This window comes from Phoca vitulina, unplaced genomic scaffold, assembly GCF_004348235.1.
Source record: "Phoca vitulina isolate PV1807 unplaced genomic scaffold, GSC_HSeal_1.0 scaffold4, whole genome shotgun sequence".
Taxonomy (NCBI): domain Eukaryota; kingdom Metazoa; phylum Chordata; class Mammalia; order Carnivora; family Phocidae; genus Phoca; species Phoca vitulina.
This window is the reverse complement of record NW_022589707.1, coordinates 16,464,768-16,491,539: the sequence shown is the minus strand read 5'-3', so window position 1 is coordinate 16,491,539 and position 26,772 is coordinate 16,464,768. Positions and strand designations below refer to the sequence as shown.

Genomic DNA, 26,772 nt, shown 5'->3' with positions numbered 1-26,772 from the left:
GGAGCCGGGTGGAGGGAGGGCTTCCGGGCGGGGGCGGTGTCAGGTGGCCGGGCCAGGCCCCGCCCCCTCGGCCCGCCCTCCTTCCCCCTGCGCACCCGGCTCCGGGTCCCCGGCCTGGCGGCTGCGGCGTCTGCTCCGAACGGCGGCGGCGGCGGCGCGAGCGGCCATGGAGGCGGGCGCCGGGGCCGGCGCGGGCGCCGCGGGCTGGAGCTGCCCGGGCCCAGGTCAGAGCCGCCCCTCCCTCACCTCTCCACCGCCACTCCTTCCTCTTCTTCATCTCTCCTCCCTCCAGACCCCCTCGTTCTCCCTCCCTCCCTCCGCCGCTCCCACCTTTCCGTCCCGTCTTCCTCCCTCCATCCTGCCCCCCACCCCGGGCCCGGACTCCATCTTTCCCGGCTGGGTCTTCCCCACACCGGTCGCATCCTCCCCTGGCCGTCCCTCGCCCCGAACCCTCTCCACCCCGTCTGTCCAGCCCTGGGGGCCCCAGACCCTGCGCCCACTCCGGCTCGAAGGCTTCGAGCGCAGGGCGAGGGTGGGGTGGACGAGGTCCAGGGAGAGAATGGAGGGGAGGGGAGCGGCTCCGGCCCAGAACCCCTTGCCACACGCCCCCTCCTCCCCGAATCACCCCTTTCCCCTGCCACGCACCTCACCCTTTCAGCCTCATCTTCCCTGGCTCCTGCCCTCGCTTCCATCCTTGCCCGTCTCCTCCCTGTCCCCTCCCGGCTAAAGAGACACACACCCTTTCTGTCCGTGCTGGGAGAGGAGCCTGGAGCTGGGGATGCTGAGGAGCTTGGGCAGCACAGGGCGGGGTCCCCGCAGGCCCAGCTCGAGGGGCGGCTGCGGGAGGAGGGTCGCAGCCTGGGCAGAGTGAGCCAAGCACTTCCACCGGGATTAAAAACTCCAGGGCTCCAGAGGGCTGGAAGGCACGTCCCTTTCTCTCTCCCGTGCACCCCAGCCCCCAGGCCCCTAGCAGCCCACCGTGCTTCCTCTCTCCCTGCTCACAGGACCCACAGTGACCACTTTAGGCTCCTATGAGGCGTCTGAGGGTTGTGAAAGGAAGAAAGGCCAACGCTGGGGGTCCCTGGAGCGGCGGGGGATGCAAGCTATGGAGGGTGAGTTTTCCAAAAAAGCTTGCTTTCTGTCCCCTCAGCCAATTTCCCTTCCCTCCTCCTTACCCCATCCGGTCCCCAGAACTCCCAGCCAGGACAGAGCCCTTCCTCTAGCTCACCTGAGCCCCCTCTACCCTTCAGGTCTGAGTTCTACCCCTCCTCAGGGCTCAGGCTTTGAGGGAGGTTCTGGGTACATCCCTTTGGGGCCCTAATCACCAGCTAACCAGGTTGTGTGTCCCAGGGGGAGCTGCCAGACAGAGAAAGAGGCCTCGTTGGACAGAGCTTTGAAGCAGCCTTTCAGCAGGGGGTTTGTTCTCACTGCCACCCGACCCAGATCCCAAGCTGTCTCATATTTTTGAAAAGCAGGGAAATGAGCATTCTCTTTCTGGTGCCACCACCACTAACTTTGAATGTAAGCCTTGTGGCTGGCCTGAAAGAATTGCCTGGGAGGGGGCACGTGAGGCCAACCTTGCAAAACCCACGTATCCCCACCGCACCAGGTGACTTGGCAGTTGCTGCCAACACCAGGCCCCTGGAAGGATGCCTGTCCGCTTCCCAGGACTTCCTGTGAAGTGTCCCCAGGTCCCAATGCACACTGTGTGGGCAACCCTCCTCCCCTATGGGGGACAGAGGACACAAGGGGTCCCAGATGAACCTTAGGCTGCTGTTGTGAGACCAGGGATTCAGAATTGTAAAACAAAGCAAATAATCAGTATCCTGACAAAATGTCACTATTTCAAGGAACTGCATTGCAGCAAAGGAGGGGGTACTCACCAACCAGAGGCTGGGGACCAGTACACCCCAGTTTCTTAATGCATTAAAATGGTAGGCTTTCTTTTACACGCAAGTACAACCTGGGACTTGAAACCTGAAAATTGCCCTATGGTCAGCATGGGAGGAGGGGCCTTATAACACTTGGGGAGGGGAGAGGCCTCCTGACACTCCGCAGAGAAAAGGAAGGTGGACCTTGCAGAAAATTTCAAAAAGGCTATGTGATAGAATACATTTGAAAGGGCCCCAGTGTTTGTCCGGTAAAACATTTTAGAATCATTTCATTCAGATGTTTCCTTTCTCTAACTGTTGATAGGCAACCCTTTCTCATTATGGAACAGCTAATTTCTCCCAAGCCACCTGGATAACTTTTTAACTTTGGACAAACCCCAAACTGTAACTCTTGCCCCATTCAGCCTAAAGACACGCCCAGCGTCTGAATCCTTTCTTGGGTACTTGTCCCCAACGCAGGGACCACCAGGACTGGAAGAAGCAGGTATCCTTGTGTAAGCTCACATGGCTGACCAGCACCCAGCTGCTCAGTTTGCCCGAAGGCAGTTACTAGGAGGCCACCTGGTACAATCCTGGTCCAGAAAGGGCCTGGGAGGGGAATGGGAGACCTTACACCTGAGGACGAATCATGAGTGCAGGTCCTGCCCAGGGGCTCCTTGGGGGACACCAGGTGGCACTATTATACCATCCCTGCCCTGGGACCATGAGCTTGAGGGCCCTTGAAGGACTCTGGAAAGGAAGTTGACTCCGAGCCCCTGGGGGGATGGGTTTCTCTTCTAGGGGAAGTGTTACTCCCTGCTCTCTATGAGGAGGAAGAGGAAGAGGAGGAAGAAGAGGTGGAAGAAGAGGAAGAGCAAGTGCAGAAAGGTGGCAGTGTGAGCTCCCTGTCTGTCAGCAAGCACCGGGGCCTGAGCCTCACCGAGACAGAGCTGGAAGAGCTGAGGGCCCAGGTGCTCCAGCTGGTGGCAGAGCTGGAGGAGACCCGGGAGCTGGCGGGGCAGCATGAGGATGACTCCCTGGAGCTGCAGGGTGAGTGCCCGGGAGGGGGCCACAGGGCCTGGGCTCCCTGGATCCCAGGCTCACGCCTGCACCCCCTCTCACTGCAGGGCTCCTGGAGGATGAACGGCTGGCCAGCGCCCAGCAGGCAGAGGTGTTCACCAAGCAGATCCAGCAGCTCCAAGGTAATTCCCAACTCTGGGACTGGAGGGAAGGTGGCCATCCAAGTACTTTTGTCCTGAGGGTTTGGCTGAAGCATAGCAGACAAATATAAACTAATTCAGTACTTTCTCCTCATTTCCCCCTTACTATTCTCACCCTTTTCTCCTTCTCTCTCCATTCTCTTCTTTACCTAATATCTGTTCTTTGCATCTCTACCTGGCTCTTCTGCCCTCCCCTGCCCTTTCTTGCCCTCCCATTTCACATCTTCTCTCTCTGGCTGACACTCTCCCTTTTCTCTCCTCCAGCTTCCTCCCTTCACACCTGTATCCTTTTCCCTTTGTTCTCCAGGTCAGGGGGGCAGGTAATCAGGGCCGAATACCTATAACCAGACTGCTTTTCCCTGTCCCTACAAGGGCACCAGGGGAAGAGCAATGAGCCAATGAGAAGTGACTGAAGGGGACTCTGCTCTTTTAAGGGAAGCAGATGAGAACGTTTCTCTTGCTTCCTAGGCCCGAGCTTGTGGCCCCAAATCCCTTTATTCTAACGCCCACATCCCTTTGTCTCTGGAAAGCAGCAAGGCAGGTGTCCCACATTCCATGGCACCACCAAAAAAAGAGGCAGCTTTTGTTACTTCCATGGACTTCCAGAAGGTTTAGGGGAGCTGCCCTAGAAAACCGCAGGGGCTCTCCAGGGAGAACTGAGATCAAACCAAATGGAAAATATAAATGGAGAAAAAAGGAAGGCCAGGAAGCAGGCCTGGAGAGGAAGAAGCAAAGGTGGAGGAAGGGGAGGAAAAGAGAAGGGAAAGATATAAGCCTAGGTAGATGCAGGAGAAGTAGACAATGAATGGGAAGAGGGTGAAGGAGAGAAATGGCTGGAGATGTGTTGTATCTGGGAAAACAGTGTGAGCACTAGTCTCGGATCACCTAGGTTCTGGGCCCAACTCTGCCACATAACAAGCTTTAGGATCTTCGGCAAGTCACTTTTATCTTTCTGAGACTCAGTTCCTTATCTGTAAAATGGTGCTAATTTATTTGTTTATCATTCATTTATTGAGTACCTATATACTCGGAGGACAAGCTATGAACAAGACAGACCAGATCCCTGCCCTAATGAAGAGTACATTGTAATGGGGAGAGGCAGAAAATAAACGACATAAGTCCAGGTGGCAATAAACACTATGAAGACAATGTAACAATATGAAATAGAGAGATGGGGTGAGATGAGAACTTTTTTTGATGGGGCAGTTAGAAAAGTCCTCTTTGAGAAGATGACATTTGAGCTAAGGCTTGAATAAAGAGAAAGATCTGAGGGAAGAGCATACAAGGCAGAAGGAATAGCAACTGCAAAAGCTCAGAGGCAGGAATGAGCTTCATGTGTTTGCAGAACAAAAGCCATTGTGGCTGGAGCAGAGTGCATGTGGAGGCCCCTGGTAAGAGAGAGTTCTTTTTTTTTTTTTTTAAGATTTTATTTATTTATTTGACAGAGAGAAATACAGCGAAAGAGGGAACACAAGCAGAGGGAGTGGGAGAGAGAGAAGCAGGCTTCCCGCGGAGCAGGGAGCCCGATGCGGGGCTCGATGCGGGGCTCGATCCCAGGACCCTGGGATCATGACCTGAGCCAAAGGCAGACGCTTAACGACTGAGCCACTCAGGCGCCCCAAGAGAGAGTTCTGAGAGGCAGGCTGAGACCAGATTACAAAAGGCCTTATAGGCCAGCTGGGAGGTTTGGTTTTTATTCTTAGTAAAAAGACATGGGAGGGTCTTATATTGAAGGTGGAGACCTCAGGACTTCTGATGAATTGGATAGGGTGGAGGGTGGGGTGGGGTGGGAATAGGAGAGATATGGAAGATAAATTTGCCTTGAGAAACTGGATGGACAGTGCTGTCATTTATTGGGATGGGGAAGACTTAGCAAAGAACAAGTCTGAGGGCTAAGGGAACCATTGGAGACATGTTTTTACATGTTGAGTTTGAAGTCACTAATGACATCTAAATAAATTAGTATGTTATAAGGGGGCAGTTGGATATATGAATCTAGAACAAGGGGAGAAATCAAGGCTGGAGATATAAATTTGGGAGTCGTTAGCATATAGATGGCATTTGAATCCCTGAGAGATCACCATGAAATCACAGGGAGAGACAGGAAGAAGAGGAAAGGCCCTGTCCCAGGGATACTCCAGTATTTAAAGGTCCAGTAGAGGAGATATGAACAAAAGAGACTGAGGTAGGAGGAACAGCAGAAGCCTTTGATGCCCTGACCGCCAAGAGCAGAAAGTGTTTCAAAGAGATTCAAAAGTTGCTAAATCAAATAAGATGGCCATTGGATTTGGCAAGATGGAGGGCTCTGAGATACTTCGGTGAAGACAGAAGCCTGATCAGATTGGGATTAAAGAGGAAAGGGGAGGTGAAATAGAGAAGGTGAGTACAGATAATTACAGTAGTCATGTTTTGAAGAGAAGCAGAGAAATAAGGGGAAAGGGAATGAAGTCAAGGGAGAGTTGGGGGGGGCGGGCTTGAGATAGGACTCACTCACTACACTAGATCACGTTTGTATGATGAAGGAAACAATCCAGTAGAGCCGAAAAAGACCTTTGCTTGGAGAAGGGACATACTCCCTTACAAGGAGGAGGGAAGTCAGTAGACAGGCAGGTAGGTAACTACTTGGGGAAACAGAAGTTCTGGAGCGACTCCTTACTCACTAGGGTTGTTTCTGAGCGTGAGCTCTCAAGCAAGCTAGGGACTGCGGTCTGGTGAAGACACCCAAGCGCCACCCCGCGGGAGGAAATAGAGACCGTCCTTGCGCACGCGCGTTGCCCGTTTCCGCCAAGAGGGGGCGCGCGCGACCTCAGAGGTAGCTGGTGTTGAGAGGCCGTTCCGGCCGCCACAGCCCCGCGGGGGCCGGGACCGGCCGGCGGCGGGGGGGCCCCCCAGGGAGACCGCTTGCGGGGGGGCCGACGAGATGGAGGCCATAACCAGTGAGTAAGAACCTACTTCTCTGTCCCACAGCTCAACTGCCGGGCCCTCCGCTTCTCCCCGACCGACCCACACCCCCTGTCAACCGGCGCTAGGTCTTCGGAATCCGGGTCCAGTCCTCCCAAGTCCCGGCCAGGGTCCGCCCCGCCCAGTTTTCGGATAAGCCCCTCCCCCTGGGGCCTGCAAGCCCCGCCTCTCCATCCTGGGCGTGCCCTGCCCCTTTGTGCTCCACATCGAGAGCTTGCTTGGCTGAGGAAGACCTTCCTCCATTCTCCAGTGGATCTGAGAAGGCCATTTTTTTAGGGCCAGACCTTAGAGGGGAACCTAAGGGAAATTTGAACCCTGACATCAAGGACATAACCATGTTTGGTTACCATGTGATGAGCCTACATTTGAATTTCAGCAGTGAAGTCTAAATACACGTTGGGGGCCAGTACTTACCTGTGAGGCTCTTACCTGCGAGGCTCTGTAATTTCTAAGCTTCTAAATAATTTCTAATAATAATTTCTAAGCTTCTAAATTTCTAAATAGATGAGGCTCTGTAATTTCTAAGCTTTTAAATAATTTCTAAGCTTCTAAATTTCTAAATAGATGAGAATAGTGTGTGTAAATTTTTTTAGTCAGGGAATTTTTGGAAAAACTCAGTGCATCAGTAAAATACTGTAAATTAGTTTTGGTCTTCAGCGTAGAAGCACTTAATACTTTTTGTTTGCAGTAGCCCAAGGTGTTGCTTTGGTGCCAGAATCTGCCTTTTTTTTTTTTTTTTAAAGATTTTATTTATTTATTTGAGAGAGAGAGAATGAGATAAAGCATGAGGCGGAGAGGGTCAGAGGGAGAAGCAGACTCCCCGCTGAGCAGGGAGCCCAATGCGGGAATCGATCCCCTGACTCCAGGATCATGACCCGAGCTGAAGGCAGTTGCTTAACCAACTGAGCCACCCACGCGCCCAGAATCTGCCTTTCTACTGCACCTTACTACATGGAGTCACTCCATTCCCTTCTTAGGTACTCCTTTTATTCCATAGCCGATGAAGCTATACTTCGCTGATGGGGTAGAGACTAGATTGCCAGTAGTTTCCAGATAAGAAATAAGTCTGCCTTTAACTTTCTGCCTCTAGAACATGGTAGATGAGTTCACTTATTCTCTTGACCATCCCAACCTCTGGGCTTTGCAGGTGAGCTGCGGTCTCTACGAGAGGAGATTTCCCTGTTGGAGCGAGAGAAAGAAAGGGAACTTAAGGAAATAGAACAGGAATTGCACTTGGCCCAGACTGAGATCCAGAATCTGCGGCAAGCAGCAGAGGACTCCGCGACTGAGCATGAGAGTGACATAGCATCCCTGCAGGATGATCTCTGCCGGATGCAGAATGAGCTCGACGACATGGAGCGCATCCGGGGAGAGTATGAAATGGAGATCACTTCCCTCCGTGCAGAAATGGAAATGAAGAGCTCTGATCCATCCAATAGTTTAAATCTTTCAGATTACTCTGAGATGCAAGGTACGAGAGGGCAAGCCTTTTTCCTGGTCTGTCAGTAAAGCCAAGCAGAGAGAGTTAGTATCCAAAAAGATGGTGGAAGATGGTCTTAGATCATGAACTGGGAACCTCTAGAAAAAACTTCCAGGTTGAATTCAAGACTATAAGGGAGAAAAACTTATCCAGATGTCACAAAACCGGTCAGTGGTGATATAAGAAATAGCACTGTGGAGATGTACCTTGAGAATTCTTCCTCAGAGAGCCATATGGGAGAGCCCTTCCTAAGAAAGTCTCCAGTGCCAGGATGGGAGGATAAGGGGCTGGTCACCTTAGGAAACTACCTGCTGCTCTGGCATGGCAGTTTGCCTGGCCCGCATTATGGGGGGGCCTCTAGTCCTGCTCCCAGGTCCCAGGATGCTAATGCTTAGGCTCCTTGAGTCCTCTCCAGCGTAGAAGCTTTAGGGGGCAACAAATCAGAGCACAAGACAGCTGGAGAGGAAGAGAGGTTATTTCCAGTAATACATGAGGTACTAAAAAGCTTAGAGCTCTGCTTTCAGACAATGAGTCTCCCAGCTAGTTGCTAGGATTCATGACATCAGAGAGTATGCCTTTATTTTGAGGCTAGATTTATGATCTGAGTATAATGGGAGGCCCTGTATTAGGCCAGGTCAAGCAGAGGCAATCAACAAGGAATCAAAGAACTGCAAGTTTCCCAGCTGTAACAAGCTTCTCGGAAGAGCCTTTGGACTGGTGGTGCCAGGAGAGTGAGGCCAGCACAGTGGGAGAGCTTGGGTCGAAGTTAAACAGACCTGAGTTCAGAATCTCAGTTCTGCTAATTAGTGGGATGAACTTGGCCTGGTTATTATCTCTCTGAACCTTAGTTTCTGTATCTGTAAAATTGGTTAATAAAACTTTACAGCCAGGGGCACCTGGGTGGCTCAGTTGTTAAGCGTCTGCCTTCGGCTCAGGTCATGATCCCAAGGTCCTGGGATCGAGCCCCGCATCAGGCTCCCTGCTCCATGGGAAGCCTGCTTCTCCCTCTCCCACTCCCCCTGCTTGTGTTCCCTCTCTTGCTGTGTCTTTCTCTGTCAAACAAATAAAATCTTTAAAAAAAAAACACAAAAAACTTTACAGGCAGAGGGGATCCTGGAACAGGAAAGGACCTTAGGGAAAATGGAGAGAAATCTGAATAAAATGTTCAGTTTATTTAACAGTAATTTATGAATGTTGATTCCTGAGTTGTGACAAATATACCCATGGTAAGATGTTAACAATAGGGGAAACGAGGTGAAAGCTCTCCTGGGGAATTTTGCACCATCTTTGTAACTTTTCTGTGAATCTAAAACTATTGTAAAATTAAAAGTTTATTTAAAAAAAAGAGAAAGAAAACCTTACAAGGCTATTTTTGGGATTAAATGAAATGCCTAGTATGTTGAAGTACTCACAGACTAACTGAATGTGAGGCTGAAACCATCAAGTCTAATGCTTAGCACATGGTTGGCTTGTATTAAAGATTAGTTTCCTTCCTTCCTTCCATGATAATCTGCAGTATTCCAAGGACTTTTGATTGGAATAAAGAAGGAACATTAGACGTGAATTTCAGGGTGTTGAATCTTACAGCAGATAAGATAGGCCTTGTGTTCTAATTGGAGTAAATTAATGTTCTTTAAATATCAGTAGAATTGGTATTCTAAGAGAAATAATTCTTTTTTTTTCTTTTAAAGATTTTATTTATTTGAGAGAGAGAGAGAGAGAGCACAGCAGGGGGAGGGGCAAAGGGAGAGGGAGAAGTAGACTCCCTGCTGAGCAAGGAGCCCGATGCGGGACTTGATCCCAGGACCCTGGGATCATGACCTGAGCCAAAGGCAGGCACTTAACCGACTGAGCCACAGGCACCCCTAAGAGAAATAATTCTTAATCAGGAAGAAACAAGATAGATAGGGGTGTTTATATGATTGCAGCTTTATTTTTTTGGAAAAAATTTTATTTATTTATTAGAGAGAGAACAAGCAAGGGGAGGGGCAGAGGGAGAGGGACAAGCAGACTCCATGCTGAGCAGGGAGCCCGATGTGGGACTTGATCCCAGGACTCCGGGATCATGACCTGAGCCAAAGGCAGATGCTTAACTGACTGAACCACCCAGGCGCCCATGATTGCAGCTTTAAAAAGTACTGGTACCTGGTACTTAGGAACATGTGCTGGGGCATTTCAACGAGATCTCTGCTGGTGATTGAAGATGGTATGTGGGTCTGGTTGGGATGGGCTCTTCTTTGAGCAGATAAAAAATCATTAGAAAGAATTCTTGACCACATGCTGGCCAGTGTATTTGGTGTGGTGATAAGTAAGTAAAAGGACGTTCAGGATGCCGGAGTTGTCTCTGAAAGGCCAGGACTAGCGGTGTGACATCCGGCAGTTCACATCCCTCAGCTCTTGTACTAAAAGAGTAATAGGAAGGTAATCATAAACAGTTCAATGGAAACTTGAAATACAATAACCCAGAAACTCAATTAAAACCTTCACGAGCTCCTAAAATCTCAAGACTCTGCCTTGGTTGGGGTTTTGAAGATGGGCACACAGGGCAGAGCTTCTGGGCAGATGAAAAGAAGGGCAGCTACCTGAAAGAGGACAAATACACATAGCAGTGTGGAATTTGGGGGGCCTGGTTTCTAAGCCGCCGCATGTGGCGTCTCTTCTGTCTTTAGGAAAAAAGAAGCTATTCGGCCTTCTGCTGTCTGATTTCTAGGTAGGAAAAGTAGGGGCTGATTACCAGTGCTTCTCCCCTAGGATCTCACATGTCTCCATTTGCCCTTTGCAGAAGAGTTGCAGCAACTGCGGGAACGCTGCCGCTTCCTGAACGAGGAGTACCGGGCCCTGCAGGAGAGTAACAGCAGCCTCACAGGGCAGCTTGCGGATCTGGAGAGTGAGAGGTACAGCTAGCAGGCTAGGGGGCTCTGCAGGGCTCTGCTTTGGGCTTTTCTCTTGAGTAGAATCAGTGAAGGCAGATGCAGGCTAATGAATGTCTCTCTGCTCCTAGACAGCCAGTCCTTCACAGGGTATGGATGCCGCCTAGAAGCAGGCATGGAGATCCAGCTGTCTCAGGACTGGGGTTCTAAAATTTAGTTTTCTTCCATTCTAGGGATTGGGGTCTGGTTTGCTCTGCCCTAGAGTTGATCAGAAGTGATTCCTTTGTTGTCTACACAGAATGGATTCAGTCTAATGGTGTAGGGCCTCCAGATTAGAGCTGGCTTGACATAAGGCCCAGCCTTGAGCCCAACTAGACTAGCATGCTTAGGTCTCCCAGAGCCAAACATGCCTTGATTGAGGTGCTGGGACTTTTTCTTCACCTTCTCAGCATGTTTATTTAGGAGATAAACTACAGTAGAAGGCTCTTTACCATCTTGGCCTAAAATAAAGACATCAGGACCAAGCACACTTAGCAGGTGATGCCAGGCAGAGCACTTACCCAAACATGGCTCTGGGGTTCTGTATCACAGGACACGAAGAGCAACAGAAAAGTGGCTGGAGTCCCAAATGCTAAAGGGTATGATGTCAGCAGAGTCTCAGACTTCAGAAATGGATTTTCTGGAACCTGATCCTGAAACCCAGTTGTTGCGACAACAGCTACTGGGAGCTGAAGAGCAGATGCATGACATGCAGAACAAGGTAGGGGAAGGCAGGCACCTTCGTTGTCTCTCTTTTACCCTCTGCTGGCCCATGGTAGAAACATCTCCTTAGACACAGGGCCGACAAAGGGGGCATGCACTATGGCAGGGGGTAGTACTCTGGGGTCTCGCTTGCTTGCCTGGTGTAAATATTCCAATGAAAGGAATGTCATCTTCTTTCCAAGCCTATCCCCGCCCCCCGCCCCCGCCAAGCCTATTCTCGAAGTGCATCCTTAGTCGGCCTTTCTGTTCCATCTCCTGCACAGTGTAAGGAGTTGTGTTGTGAGTTGCAAGAACTACAGCATCATCGTCAGACGAGTGAGGAGGAGCAGAGGCGGCTGCAGAGGGAGCTCAAGTGTGCACAGAATGAGGTGCTTCGGTTTCAGACTTCCCACAATGTCACCCAGGTAAACACTGCCAGGGGAAGGGCATTTGGGGAGGGCACACAGGCCTCCATGGAGTTGCTGCGTCGGGGAAGGATGAACGCAGAGCAAGGTTGTGCTCTGCTGACTCTTGCCCTGCGACCAAGGGTACAGTCTACTGGAGACCAGTTGGAGAAGTCACGTAGCATTGCATTCTAGAGATGGTAGTCATTACTGAGTGTCTGCCTCAGAGAAGAAACCCAACCGTAGACCTGTGGGAGCTCCTCAAGATGTCTACGTCTGGAAAGGACCCAAACTGGTCTGTAGAGGGGTCTGCTGTTTCTTGAGAGTAACTGTTCTACCCACATCCTCCCACCACAGAACGAGGAGCTGAAGACCAGACTCTGTGCCCTGCAGCAAAAGTATGATGCTAGCCAGGATGAGCAGAATGAGCTCTTGAAGGTGCAACTACAACTTCAGTCTGAGCTCCGGCAGCTCAAAGTCTTGAAATCCACAGTCGTAGAAAGCCCAAATGAGAAGGTAACAACAAAAGGAGGTGAGGGGCACCCGAGGTGCTAAGAGGTTTTGGGGAAGGTGGCCCAGAGCGGAGTTAAACTAAGGGCAGCTGCCAGCCATGCAGCGCCTCTGGTAGGGGCCTCCGGCCACCCCCGGGCACTGTGCCGGACGAGAGGACAGCCGGTCAGCGAGGGGCAGGGAGAAGGCAGGCCTTAGACTGTCCGTGTCCGAGAGTGACTCAGGCAGAAGAGCGAGCGGGTTGATGACCCCAGAGGTACTGCCCACGGCCCCCTCCACCGCAGGAGTTACTGTGCCGGCTACAGAAGCTGCAGCTCCAGTACCAGCACATCACGTGCGAGAAGGACAAGCTGCTGGAAGTGCAGCGACAGCTGTGCGGGGACCTGCGGTACCATGAGGCGGAGGTGCAGCGCCTCAAGGACATCGTGGCCTCCTTCCAGGAGAGCAGTGAGAAGGTAAAAGAAGCTCCAGGTGAGGGAGATGTAGCCAGATGGAATCTTCTGTGAGAGCAATAGTGCCAAGGAGGAGGGAGCATCGTAGGAGTTCTATGGTACAGCCCTTGGTGCGGGGAGTAAAGAGGTGCCTAGTAGAAAGGTGATCTCAGAGAGTCACGACGCTCTCAGCTTCCTTTGATTTTTAATAAAAAAATCAGCCTATAAAAAGGTAGCTCTCTTTCTTCCCCACCTGCCCGAAAAGGAAGCCCCAGAAGGTCCCTGTGTAGAGCCTTTTAGGGTCCATCTCAGGTCACCCCCAGTGGGATGAAATTGGGACTGGAAAGGACCGAGTAGGATCCCTTAGTCCCTGTCTGAGAGGAGAGAGTGCAGCTGCAGGGGCTTCTGGGATGATGGCGGGGCCTGCCTCCCCTACCCCAGAATGCAGAGATGCACGCCCAGCTTCAGGAGATGAAGCGGCTGTACCAGACCAGCAAGGAAGAGCTGGAGCGGCAGAAGTACATGTATGATCAGCTCGAGCAGGACCTCCTGCTTTGCCAGCAGGAGCTGAAGGAGCTCAAGACCACCAAGCCCATCCCAGAGGAAAAGGGGAAATGTGCTAATAAGGTAATTGTACTTAAGAGAGGTGAGATCTCCTGGGTACTTCCTCTGGAGAGAGGAGTTGTAAGGGCAAAAGGTGCAGTCATCCAACCGAGGGGCTTGATGAGCTTCCTTTACAGTCACAGCTGAGCGTGTGAATCAGGAAACAGAGGCAGAGTCCCATGCTGTTAACTTTTAAACAGTTTGCCTTGATCTTGACTTTGAGCCCAAGCCACAGCCTAGTAGGATCAGTACAGCTGGATCCTGTCTGAACACCAGAGGGTTTTGCACTTGATCCATGTGTGTAGACATTTATACTCTGTTATTAGGACTGTAGTGATAGCTTGTCGTTTGTGGAGAAGAACATACACAAAGCCCACATACACAGCTTTCCTCATTCGACCTAAGAAGAGAAGGTCCAGTTTTCTCAGGCAGATTGCAGATGCTCTGGTCAGATGACATGGTCTTGTGCCTAGAGTGCTGATTGGATATTAGAAGGACCTAGGTTCTTCCAGGGTTTACTCTGTGACCTCGGAAGAGTGAAGTTCTTTAAGCTTGAGTTCTACCCTCTTTAAATTGAACAGAATACTATTCTTTTCCCCCTTGCTTGTAGTAATAAATCCTTGTAGTGATAAGTAAGGCCTTCCTTATTCATTTTCTTTTTTTCCCATAGTGTGTAAAAAGTCATTATCAGTTACCCTGTGTTGAGCACTTTCAGCTCCTGATCACTGATAGGAAATGGAAGGTGTTGAAACATGATGGAGAAAAGGCACGAGATTCTCAAAAGCTGGAGGAGCCAGTCACCTTCTGCCCAAATCCCCAGTGACCCCTACCACAGCCAGCAGGCTGTGTCCCCGGGGAAAGGCCTCCTGAAGACCCAGAATGGGGAGGTTATTTGGACCACTCCCAATGGTCCACCTGCCTTTCTACACCCAGGCTCACATTTCCTTCTTCTGTTCCCGCTCAGCTTAGAGGCCAGAGTGTCCAGGACTTGCTTATCCGCTCCTCTCCTAGTAGAAGAGACTGTGGGGAGGGAGAAGCATGCTGACACGGAGCCAGCTTTTCCTCTTGTCCTAAAAACAGCATGGAGATGAGTTTGATATTAGAAGGTTTGGGTTCTTGGAATCATGGGATAATTTAGTCTTCTCAACCCAAATTCAGCAATAGCCCATATTTTTCTAGAGATTTAAAAAGATGATTATGAAAACAAAAATGGGGACAAATCGGGTGACGTTTTTATTGGTAAGGAGTATAATTAGGTATAAAACCAACTGGGGATGATGACAGTGACAGGAACTAGAACTCCCAGCAGGGCCGGAGAACGGTGTGTACCACAGGGAAGGGCCAAAGGAAAGGAAGGTGGGGTCATGAGAAGGGAGGGGCGTTGGTAACACTCCCCTCACAGGGCTCTCAGAAGGGACCAGTAGATGAAATTTGCAGCATAGCCGAACAGTCCTGAGCGGCCCGCCGGGGCTTCCCGTTCGGTGTCTAAACCTGTATGGGTGCAGTGTGGCTTGGGATGGTCAGTCCAAGGGGGCTGTAGAGGGTGGGGGCCCCTGCTGAACCACAAAGGGCAGGAGAGCACAGAAGGGCTCTGCCAGCTGGACGGTGCAGAGCAGTGCCTCACAGAGTAACCGCCCCTCCGCAACTCCCTCCTCCCCCGTCCACAGTGTGACACACTGCTGTCCAGACTGACAGAGTTGCAGGAAAAGTACCAGGCCAGCCAGAAGGAGATGGGGCAGCTGCAGATGGAGCAGTGCGAGCTCCTGGAGGATCAGAGGAGGATGCAGGAGGAGCAGGGGCAGCTGCAAGAAGAGCTGCACAGGCTCACGTTCCCGCTACCCAAAGCTGGTCTCCTCCCTAAGGTAACCCCAGCCAGGGAACGGCTGCTAACTAGGGAGAAGCTGCTTGGAGAAGCTTCCGAGGTGTGACTATACTTGGGAAAAAGAACAGGGGGGGAATCGAACCTTTTCTTTTCTGCATCAGCCCCTCCTTACTTTGTCACCGATCTCTTCAAACCAAAAAGTTCCATATAGCTGATTAGGGTTTTAAATCTTAAAACACATAGTATACTCGGGAATCTGTCCAGCATTTTCTCTTTAGATTTTTAGTCCCTCTGGAGAAAATATACTCTGAAAGAACTTTGTAAACTACAAAATACCTGCAAACATACGAGATCGTGGCTACTCAACCTAGTGGGTCTCCATAGAAAGACCATTCCCCCGCCACACCGACCCCGTCCCAGATGGCTGTTCAGAGCCAACCCAGAGACTCCTAAGGGAAGGGTCCCCAGCAGGAAGGAGGCATGGGTCTTCCCACGTAACTACCACAGTTCCTGCCCGCTTCCTTCCCACTCCACCTCGCAGAGTCAGGAGCTACTTACAAAGTTACAAGACCTGTGTGAACTACAGCTGTTCTACCAAGGTATGCAGGAAGAGCAGAAAAAACTGGTACAGAGTCAAGAAAGTGTGCTCAAAGAACAGTCAGATCTGCACGAAGAGCTGCATCTTTTCAAAATGTCTCGTTTCCGGGATGTGTTGGAGAATCCCAACGATTCCAAATCACCTAAGTCCTCCAAGTGTGGTCACGACAAGGTAACAGAGCAAGAAGCAGGGAGACAGTTCTGGGGACAACAGCATGGTAGGGGAGAGGGCTCCATGGAAGGCTCAGAGTTAGGAAGGCCTGTCTGGCCAAGAGTAAGGATGAGACTAAGGCCCCCTTCTTCAGCCATGACCACCCATGGGCTCATGAAAATGTGGTTTTAGCTATGGGCTGAGGATCTCAATCAGATACATGCCCAGTTGAAGTGCTGTGAACACCGAGGATGGATCAGGGTGACCCGGGAATCTAATCACCTGATAATTTGATGCAGCCCCTTCAACATCATTTTCCAGATTTGTAATAGCAACTTAGTGTTTGTCTGGATTCCTTGGGACTGACTCTGAGCATGTCATCCTTTTCTCATGAGCTGGTTGATAATTAAGCAGTACACCTTCAGTGATCAAAATCTATAACCTTCCGGTGTTCTACCTGAGACAAATCTGGGGCCATTCGTTTCCAAGGGAAGAATTTCTAGCCTGTATCATTAATGGTACTGGCCACACTGTCTTCATTGGAACTTTGGTGGCAATAACAGGTCAAGAGGGTTAGACTAGAGAATCCATGCATCACAAGCACCAGGAAGGGGTTATGCCTCTGAGGTCACACTGGTGGAGATTTCCTGATAAGTCTGTTTGGGGTTGGGGAATGCATTTGGTCTGAGGTCTCAGGGTGGGCAAGGAAGAGCAGGTAGACAGTTTCAATTTAAGGCTAGCCCTATTCATTCAAATATTAGCCTGGATAGGGAGAACCAGGGAATTGCAGAAATCCAAACTGAGATTTGGTCAGATTCCAGAGGCATCAGATTTCAGCCTGGATAACACAGAGACCAGGAACCAGGTAGAACTCTTTCCTTAACCGATCAGATCTCATCCTGGGCATTAGCAGCCAAGAAGCCAGGCCCAGAGGGCCTGGGAAACATGCCTAGAGGCCAGATTCAGAGTTGGGACAGGAGGTGCAGGGACTTGTAGTGAGACCTTAATTCCAGGTCCACATCTGAGGGAGGCATTCTTGTAGGCTCACATTCAGGGCCGGGGCTGATTTTAGAATTGGGGGCGGGGGAGGGGACTGAGGCCCAAGGTCAGGATAATGGGTATATCCTGACTGAGAAGAGGGTAGGGTAGGGAGCCAGAGTGTTCTCGATTATCACTCAGCTCTGCTGCAAGGAGAGAGGGATGTACCAGAGTTTAGAAACCAGCCGAAATGGGAGCCTGGAAATCGCAGAATATCTGCCCGGGGTAGATTTTCCCCAACGAGCAAGTAACTGACATGCCAGTAGCTGCAGGCGGTTAAAGACCTAGGCTGTGGTGAGACTGGAGCGCAGGTGTGCAGGTCTCTGAAGTGTGCCCGCAGACATCTGCCCTAGGAGGGCTGCGGCGAGAAGGACGGCAGCGTCTGGAGTAATGGTAATGTCTCCTCACCCACTCCTGGCAGTCCAAGCTGGTCATCGCCCAGATGCAAGCACTGCAGGTGCTCTACGAGGGCACGCAGGCCGAGCAGGAGCTACTGCAGCGGGAGCAGGGCAGGCTCCTCGAGGAGCGGAAGAGGCTGCAGGCCGACCTGCAGCTCTGCCTGGAGGAAATGCAGCTGCTCCAGGTCCGGTCCCCTTCCAGCAGAATGAGCTTGGAGAAGAACCATGGCCGCAGGGCCGCCAGCAGCGAGGACTCCCGCAGGAGTTACGGGAGCGGCCTCGATGACGGCGGGAGCTATCACAAGAGTTACGGTAGCACCCAGGCCAGCACCGAGAGCTTTCTCAAGAGCTATGACAGCAGCAGCAGCGCCCAGGAGAGCAGCGAGAGGAGCTATTGCACCGGCAGCAGCGGCAGCAGCATCTATAAGAAGAGCTACGGCAGCAGTGCTAGCTCGGACACCTGTTACGGGAGTTACGGCAGCAGCACTCATGACGGACCTGCCGAGCCTGAAGACCTAGAGGTAAAAGAGCCAGAGGAGAGGTCAGACAGGGAGAAAAGCCTCTTGTCTTACTAAGAGAGAAGTCACCAGGGAAGGGTGCAAGAAGTGAGGTGGGCGGCAGGGTCAGAGCTGAGCTGGGTCACTGGAAATGAATGAGGCAATCCGCCTGTCTAATATGGAGATGCTCCCATCACAGCGATGGTGCTTTATGGGAAGAAACACAGAATTAGCCCCAGCGCAGCTTCAGATCCTTGCCGCCATTGTGCTATACCCAGAATGGGGCCTAGCAAAGAGAGTGGGGCGGAGGGCAGGTCCTTCTCAGGGTGCGGTCATTACTCCTCCACCCTCCGCAGCACTGTGAGGACGTGGTCGCCAAGGTGGTGATCAAGCTGCAGGGGGTGCAGGCCATGTACCAGCTCAGCCAGGGGGAACATGACCAGCTGCAAGACCGGATGAAAAAGCTGTTGGACAGGCAGAAAGAGCTGAAGGAAGAGCTGGTCGCCTGTGAAAAGGAATTCAAGGAATGCATGGAAAGCCTTGAGAAGCCCGCTGCCTCCCCAAACGACAAGGACAAGAACGAGGTAACTGCTATGTGGGAGGCAAGGTTTCTTCTAGGAGTCCCTAGAGCCAGAGCAGGTCATAGGCCCTAGCCATTTCGGAGAGGCTGAGGAAGGAGGCCCGGGAGCTCACTGCTTGCTCTGCAGAGTTGCCCCCTTCCTGGTCGGAGGAACAGAGCAGGGGCTGAACCCCAGGAGGCTGGGCACTCTGCCACAGCACTGGTGGACGGTCCTCACATGCTCACTGTGCTGAGATATACTCATCATCAAGACTCTGAATAATTTTTCTCTTTTTCCTTTTACCACTTCCCTCTTTTGCTGTGTCCCAGAGCACTTCTATAGAGTTGTATTTTTTCACCTTTAGTTATTTTTGGTGTACTTGTCTCTTCAACTAGATTGTAAGTACCTCGAGGGCAGAGCCTTGCCTCCTTTCGGATCCCTTATAATGCCAAGAAGGGTGCTCTGTGTCCATGAGGGATGGGACAGAAGGCATTCTTCCTGCCCAAGAGTAGTCCACAGTCCAGCGGGACTCACTGTGTATGCATGGGAGAGTTCAGACAACAGTCAGCCCGGGGGCCTCGGTTGCTTAGTATTGTTACCTACCAGGGAGACTGTGATGCCAGAAGTCAGGGAAGACAAAACCAGAAATTAGGGAGCAGGGTTGGAATTTGCCTCTGTTTCCAGGGTGAGGTTTGCAGGAGCCCAGGCACACTTTCAGGAGTGGACCACACAGTTCCTTAGGTAGTTGGTACCTGTTAGAGAAATAGCTTGGGCGAAGTAGGAGTTTCCATCAAAAAGACGTCCATAATAAAGCCCTGAGCTTCAGAAGGGGCAGCTCTATAGTTATTCCCCAGACAGGTCCCAGTAAAAACATAATTTAAGTCATCCTTTTTTGATCCCATTAGGTGTAAATCATCAGGTACCTCATTTAGAAGCTATTTCTGAAACCGCTTTAGAGGCTCGTATCCTGCAGTTTAACGTTTCCTCTCTCGTCTACTCCCCCATGGGCCTTAGCAGGGCAGACTCTGAGGCAGTGACCCCCAGGCCGGGCTGTGGGTGACCGGCCGTCCGCACCCCCCCGCCCCCGCAGATCAAAGAGCTGCAGGCCAAGCTGCGGGAGCTGCAGCTGCAGTACCAGGCGAGCATGGATGAGCAGGGGCGGCTTCTGGCCGTGCAGGAGCAGCTGGAGGGCCAGCTGCAGTGCTGCCAGGAAGAGCTCCGCCAGCTCAAGGAGAAGAATTCTGTTCCCAGAGAGACCAAGGGGAAAAGTGGCAATGAGAATAGGAACAAAAATGCCAACGGGGTTAAAAACAAAAAGGTGACCAAACCAAGCCTGGACGGTTCTGAGGGCTGCTATGAGAACGAAAAGGTGAGTAATAACCTTAGTAGCCTGATAAGCAGAAAGGCAGAGGAGATCTTGGGAGGAAAAATCACCACCACCACCATTCCGGCCAGGTGAGGTATTTGTAGAGAAGCTTCTGGTCTCTCGTGTATTAGAGTAGATCTCTCTTGGTAGCAATTCCGTACTTCCTTTTCCTCTGAAGGTAAGGGGAGCGGAACACAGACCACTTATACCTGGGGGCACAGCCCCAAAGGACCATAGCCCCTAGGATGGACGACGGCTCCAATTAGCTCAGCCCAATCTACTGGGGCCCCTTTTCTTCCTGGCTTATGTGCCCAAGAGAGGGACCAAATGGATGAAAAGAAGGAATTAATTCGAAGCGGTGGTGGACTCCTACGTGAGGAGGAGGGGAGGAAATAGGAGTCGTAGCCGCCTTGCAGGGGTCGGAGGCGGCAGCTGAGGGGCAGAGCCCAAGATTCTAGCTCTGGTAGCTGTCGGGATGGCCGTGTGGGTCCCGAGAGGCTGGGCGGGACTGCCCACACGACGCTCGGGGAGCCTCGGTGCGCGGTGCTGCGTGCGCGCCGTGCCGGGCTGGGAAGCAGAGCGCGCTTGAGGCAGCCCGGCTTCTCGCGCAGGTAGGCCTCCTGGCGGTAACCGCGGCCCCGTCCTGCCCTGCCTCCGCCCGCAGAGCCTGGAGGTGGTGCTGTACTACAAGGCCAGCCACACGGACTTAGGTGTCCTAATACAAGAGGAAGTGGAGGAGGAAGAGGAGGAAATCAAAAAGGACTCGAAGCAGGACTCCTGCCATGAACTGGTTTCTGTGCCGTCAGAGCCTGCAGAGATTAAGTCCGCAAAAGCTGAGGAGGGGTGTTATGAAGAGTCCCAAGAGCAGGAGGGCAAGGAAGACGACAACAAAGATGAGAGCGCCAGCGACACTTGCCCTGAAGCTTCAGAGGGAAACAACCCCCTCAAGCTTTCTGAGAGCAAAAAGGTAACCGCAGTTGAAGGCCGGACCGAGTGGGAAGTGGGCTCTGGGGCTCCGGTGCCCTGGTGTGGCGGGGTGACCCAGCCCGAGGATGGACTTCTGCAGGAGCGTATAGGCCAGCCAGCCCTGAGGCCTAGCGTTCGGGGAGAGTGGAGATGGAGCCAGGAGTGGTGGAAGTGGGCTCTCCACAGGAAATGGCGGGCTGAGACCACTTTGCTGTGGACCTACCTGTGTCTCAAAGATCACCTTTTCTGGGAACCAGGGTGGGGCCGTTGCAGTCCTGCCTGCTTTCACCTCTGTGGCAGCCCTCGCTCCTTACGTCAGGAGGTCTTCCCCCCTTCACCTAGCACTGCACTGAGGACACGGATGGTGTGAGGCCCGCTTCAGGCTATTTGCCAGCCTGCGTTAGTCGCTCAGTCCTGCCTCCTCGAGGTGCCCTGTTAGGTTGACATTTGTTGTTGCTGTTAGGGGTGTTCAGGGGGGTAGGTGTGGCTTTCGGGTTCTGCGTATTACAGGGCATGAGGAGAGGGGCTGGGGGTGGTCAGAAGTAATAGAATATTTTAGTCCGCACAGCAGGGGCGTGGGCCAGTCCGGGGAGAGCAACCAGAGTCCTAACCCTTTAGTTGCTAGATCTTGAGAGGTTGGGATGGGAGTATCCTGGGTAACGTACCAACCATACAAAAGTATTTCTGTATTTTAACTACTGGTACATCTGCACAGGTATGTACCAGCTGAATTCCTGCGCTAGTTGAGGTTAACTGGGGGCTCTGATTCCCTGAAGAGTGAGTACTTCCTGAATAAGTCCTCGGTTTATGGTACAGGCTCTTTCCATCTTTCTAAACACCGGGGAAGAAAATAAGTCTCTTGTGGTGGGATGTCCCAGTCAGTTCTAAGGCTATCTGGAGTTTTCCGGCAGCTCAGTCCGCAGCAGTGGCTAGGGATCTAGCATGCAGGTCTCTGTTAACCTTGTGGCAGAGGACCATTACTTAGGATGTAAAAAGTAGGAGCCACCGCAGCCTCTTCCCCAGTGCTCTGTTTCTTCGAATTCATCATATTCCACCACATGCTGGTTCAGAGCCTCCTCGATTTCCTTGCCTTGGGTGCCAACATCTCTAAACGCCAGACCGGATCCTTGTACTTCGAAGTTGAGCGCGTTCCTTGTGTCTACATACGGAGGTGTCCCTTTGCCTCGGCGGGTCCTGCATCTTTTGCAGGCAGCTCTAACGGTGTATGTTACTGCCTGCGAATTCACTTTCTCTCTGGAAGATTGTTGCAGTCAAAGAGCTAGCACTTCTCCATTGTTAGCCTGTTGGAGTGCATTTTGTCTCACAACAACGGCGTTAGACTCTAGGGGATCGTAGGGGCCAGGGCCCAGAACACTGAGATTCGGTGGACAGCAGCCAGAAAAAGTGGGCTAACGGGGGGTGGGGGGTGGGGCGGGTGGCCTGGCAGGAGACTGAGTGACCCAGGAGAAGTATACGTCCTCCTCATCCGGAGAGCCCGGCTTTACTCTCGGAGCTTCCCTTTTCCAGAGTTACTGACCTGTACGAACGGTCTAGGGCAGATCACCGCTGCTTGGCAAGATGAGAGGGATATGGCCAGCCAGCAGACTGGCCTCCCCACCTGATTTGGACCTAAGCAGCTGCTTAACCCATTCAGGTTTGCATCCTCCACAGGCTGCCAGTGGGAAGATCCAGGCCCGGGCGCAGAGGAGAGATACGGCTGCCCTCACTGCCTGTTGTTTAACCTCTTGATCTCTTTCTCTTTTCCCTTTGTTTTCTCATCTTCATTATCCATTGGATTCATGTGTTTCTGTCTTTTTATATCCGCCCCCCCCCCCCATCTCCTGGCCTCTCCCTGTGCTTCCTTCTCATTTGATATGTTGCAGCCATCCCCTGCCCCTGAGCCCCCCATCTTCTCCTTGCCTCTCGTAGCCCTGGTGGTCATATCGGCTTTGCTCTGGTGCTGGTGGGCCGAGACGTCGTCCTGACACAGGTACTGCTACCGAGTCCTCTCCTTCGGAGGGTAGAGGGGGGGTGCAGGGGCCCTGGCCTCTCCTCTTTGCCCTTTCTCTCGCTTGCTTGCTTCTTGCTTTTAGCCCTTTGACAACAGGATACTCAGGGGCTGAGTTTTAGCCCTGGCTTCTCCTTGGGCTACTGCAAAGCCCATAGCACCTCTGAGCGTCTTCCTAACACATAGTGAGTTGGAATGCATACTGTTGACACGGTTTGAGTTTCTGTCCTCTGGCTGGGAAAACTTTGGATGATCCCAGCACTGTTGCTACTTTGAAAAATGCCTGACCACTTCTGATGAGCTGATGTCTGTCTGCAAGGCTGACCTGAGTGCTCTTTGCTCTCACTACTGTCACCACCCAGGATGGCAAAATAAGGCATCACTGCGCCTCCCCTGTTGGGTGAGAGAGGAATTCCGGAGTGTTGTGACCAACCCCCAACCCCAACCCTAACTCCCTTACCAGGGGCATTTGTATGAGGGCAGGCTCAATTTGTCCTCCAGACTTGGCGAAAATGGAACAGAAACCCCTACCACATTGTGTTCTTTCAACGGAGAAATTCTCTGGTTTGGGACTTCTGGTCTTCAGAAAACTCAGAACCAGAATGCCAGGAAATATTTTATAGTTCTATGTTTATCCCTTTTGGGGTCCAGACTCTATTGTAATTGCCTTCCCAAGCCAGGCTTTTTGGACATAATGTGGTACTGGTGAAAAGAACGAGATGCAAGTATTCCCAGGGCGCCAAGGCTGACATATTCTGGGCACCTTCCACTTGGCCTCGGCCCATGTAATCTGGTCTGTCAACAGGATACCAAATTTAGGAGGCAGAATGTGGTCTTAGGTCCCAGGGTAGAGCCCTAGGGTTCCACCTGTCTTTGGAACCCATAAACTATTCTCTCCTGGCCTGTTCTGGCTCCTTTCTCCTGCTCCCCTGCCCCCCCCCCCCCCTTCCCACCCTCCCTTCTCACCCCTGCAAATGAAGTGCCGCTGGCTTAATGCACAGGTTGGGGCGGCAGCTGAAGCATATGTTGGTAGCACTTAGCAGCATCCTTTTCTCCTTCCTTCTCCCCTCATTTTTTTCCTCTTCATCCTTTCTCCTCTTTAAGGTGTTCCACTTACTCCCCACGAACAGTCTAGCTCCTTTAGTGACAGGGTCCCTATCCCTGTACTGTCCACATCCAGATTTCTCAGCCCCTAGGGGAGGAGACCCAAAGCATTTGGCCATAACCTTTCTGCACCTCAGCCAGGCCCACACAGAGTGAGAGGAAGGAGCTCCTGGGTCAGGGTGCTCTTGGGGGGTCGGGCTGTGCCCCACTCTGCAGCTCCCAGTCCAGGAGCTGAGGCAGCGTAGCTCTGTAGAAAGCGTGGCTGACAGGTGAGAACCTGGCCCAGTCTGTCTCTGCCTCTTACCGCTTAGTCCCAGTGGGCAAAATGCATAACGGGAACATTAGTTTCTTCAAATGACAGTGAAGGATGGTAAAACCTCTGCCTTCCTCATGTGATGATCACAGGCGTTCATGTTTATGAAAGTTCTTCATAAATAATAAAACACCCCATAAATAATTTAAAAAGCGTATACTTACAGCATACATACTATGTGCCTGGCACTGTTCTAATCACCTTACATATAAACTCATTTAATCTTTGCAACAACCCAACGAGGTGGCTTTTATTATGATTTTATATGTAATAAAACTAAGGCATGGAGAGGTCAAGTAATACCGCCAGTGAATTGTGAATTGATTTCTAAGGACTAATATTAGCAACAGCTAGAATTCCAACCTTGCCTCCCCCTTCCCATCTCTCCTCATTTTGAGCAGTTTTCCCTGGTTGGTTCCATGTAATTAGGAAGACTGCGTACTTCTCTTCACACAGCCCCCAGGGGCATTAGCTCTCTTGACAACTAATGTCACGTTGTTAACTCTCTGCGTGTGTTGTTTATAAAGCCCCTTTGCGTATTGCATATGCTAAGTATCCTCTCCCCGTTTTCTACCTGCAATTGATTTTTTGGATCTGAGGCAGAATTTTTTATTCATTCCTATTTGGTATAGTCCATTGATGTAACCTGTGGAGTTTGTTTTTTTCTTTTTTTTTAATCTTGACCTTGCGGTTTCAGATTATCCATTTCCCTGCCAGCTCCACATCCTCCTCAAGGGCAACCAGCCTCCTTTCATATGTTCGTGTGCATTATTTTTTTTAAAAGTCTTATTTAAGTGATCTCTACCCCGTACATAGAGCTTGAACTCACGACCCCGAGATCAAGAGTCGCATACTCTTCCAACTGAGCCAGCCAGGCGCCCTGTTGGTGCACATTAAGGGTGAGGGCCGACCCTCTGGAGTGTTGTCTCTCCAGGCTCTCTTTTATCCAGCTCATTGGTCACATGACAAATGGTCACACAGCAACCTGTGCTGGTACCATACTCTTATTTCCTCTTGTTCTCTCCAAGGAGATCATGGAAAATCTGTCAGATGTGTTGATAAAATCCAAAAACATTTCTTTGATCTGTCAACTTAGTAACCTAGTCTGTAAGGAAAGCCTGATGTGACTTACCCCTTTGGGACCAGCCCTCAGCCAGTCTGGAACGTGCCTCTGACTGGTATAAAGGGTATCAGTTCACATTTATGGGTCTAGCTCTGTCCTTTTTTTAAAATTTAATTTAATTTATTTAAGTGGGGGGGAGCAGAGAGAGAATCCCAAGCAGGCCCCACAGCCAGCACAGAGCCCAGTGCCGGGCTGGATCTCACCACCCTGAGGTCGTGACCTGAGCCGAAATCCAGAGTCAGATGCTTAACCAACTGAACCACACAGGCACCCCGCTCTGTCCTTCTTTAAGAACATCAGACTGACGTTTTTGCAGTGTACATTAGGATATAAGCATCTAAGCATGTAGATACTCTTTCTAGCTTCCTTTCCAGTTACTTTCTTATATAAATTACTCTGTATATCCACCTCCAGCATTGTCTCGCTTTCCATTTCATTTGTGCTGCGCTTTTTAGTAACTATTTCTACAAATGTAGGAGATCATCTTTGCTCTTTATAGCTGGCTTAAAGTCCTCTTTTTAGTTCCATTATTCTCTGAGCAAATGCATTCTTAGCATCAGTACTATACTCTGCTCTTACCTAAAATCATCCTTCTGTTATTATGCCATAGCTTATGACTCAACCCAAATTCTGTCTTTCAAGTAATACAATAAAAAAAGTAATAACAATAGGAACTATTTCCCTAAGTATGTATTGTCCACGATTTCGTGTTCCCTAAAGGATGCTTCTTTATTGTCCCACGAATCAGCAGGATTTGCTGTGGTCAGCAGAGTCTGGAAGCCTCAGCACGCTGGCACATGCCAGGAAGTCCATCAAAACACTGGTGCCCAGGGGTGTTTTAAGGCATTTGTCTCCGTGGCCGGTGACCGGCTTCCTTGAGGTTCCTCGAACCAACATCATTGTCCAGAAAAGGTTTGGGCTGCCCACGAACCTCATGTTCGCCTGCACTCTGTGGTGTGCTTTCTTTACTTCCCCCTCAGTCTTATCCTTTTGACTGAGTTTGTTGCTCCTGTGTAAAGCCAATGAGGCACTGCTGCTTTTCCCAAAGGGCCCAGTTTACCCTCTTTTTCTTGCCGTGGCACTTGATCCTTTCTCATTGCAACCATCCGGATACTCTTTGGTCTGCCTCCTGAGCTCGCTTCTACACCCAGGAACTGGTGTTCTCCTCATTCCGTTGGGCATGAATACACGCAGTCCCGTCAGGGGGTACACCTAGTGTCGTTCCAGATACCTCGCACCGCCAGCACTAAGACCACATTGTCTCCGGCAGTTACCCAGGAGGCGAGAGAGACCAGACCGTGAGGTTCCTGATGTCTCTCCAGTGCCAGTAGACAGGGGAGCCTCTGGCTTAGGGAAGGGTTCCGAAGGCCGGGCACTCACCATTTGTCTTTGGTCCCCACAGAACATGTTTGGGATGTGGAAGCCTGTGGTGTTCTTGGCTATTGCGGCTGTGGCTCTGTATGTGTTACCCAGCATGCGACCGCAGGAGTCCGAGCTCTGCCTCATGGAGTGATGGCAGACCTGGGCCAGCCGAGGGGGCAGATCCCCAGTGGCCACTACCCCCAGCTTTGGGCAGGACACACTGTGCCAGAGCCCCCACCCCACCCATGTGTCCCATGTGTCCCCATCTCCTTAGCCTCAGTCACCCAGGCTGGAAAGGTTATGGGGCGCTGCCGGCTGCCATCTCCTGCCTTGTATAAGAACCTGGGTTCCGTGTGATTAAATATCAGCCTAATTA

General features: G+C 51.4%; 1 protein-coding gene across 5 annotated transcripts; it reads left to right on the top strand.

Annotated features, from left to right (window-relative positions):
* The first annotated feature begins 159 nt into the window (after window positions 1-159).
* CCDC136 (coiled-coil domain containing 136) lies at window positions 160-26,772 on the top strand. 5 transcript variants are annotated; one of them, XM_032401614.1, is made up of 19 exons: window positions 160-224; window positions 1,005-1,112; window positions 2,673-2,921; window positions 2,999-3,073; window positions 7,200-7,523; window positions 10,315-10,426; window positions 10,994-11,162; window positions 11,428-11,568; window positions 11,905-12,063; window positions 12,342-12,512; window positions 12,930-13,115; window positions 14,759-14,953; window positions 15,455-15,682; window positions 17,121-17,618; window positions 17,951-18,178; window positions 19,245-19,523; window positions 20,185-20,487; window positions 22,370-22,476; window positions 26,437-26,521. In XM_032401614.1, exons 1-18 carry the CDS (start codon window positions 167-169, stop codon window positions 22,469-22,471), a joined length of 3,585 nt encoding a protein of 1,194 aa, XP_032257505.1. In that variant the 5' UTR covers window positions 160-166; the 3' UTR covers window positions 22,472-22,476; window positions 26,437-26,521. The 5 variants fall into 5 exon arrangements, with proteins under 5 accessions (XP_032257505.1, XP_032257504.1, XP_032257507.1 ...); XM_032401613.1 differs by lacking the exon at window positions 22,370-22,476 and having other exon boundaries at window positions 26,437-26,772; XM_032401616.1 differs by lacking the exons at window positions 15,455-15,682; window positions 22,370-22,476 and having other exon boundaries at window positions 26,437-26,772.

What these genes read in the sequence shown, in the direction of transcription:
- CCDC136 (XM_032401613.1), top strand. Translation starts at nt 167, where the DNA reads ATGGAGGCGGGCGCCGGGGCCGGCGCGGGCGCCGCGGGCTGGAGCTGC. An exon ending in GGGGATGCAAGCTATGGAGG is followed by an intron (nt 1,113 to 2,672) that starts GTGAGTTTTCCA and finishes TTTCTCTTCTAG; the next exon opens with GGGAAGTGTTACTCCCTGCT. An exon ending in AAGCTGGTCTCCTCCCTAAG is followed by an intron (nt 14,954 to 15,454) that starts GTAACCCCAGCC and finishes TCCACCTCGCAG; the next exon opens with AGTCAGGAGCTACTTACAAA.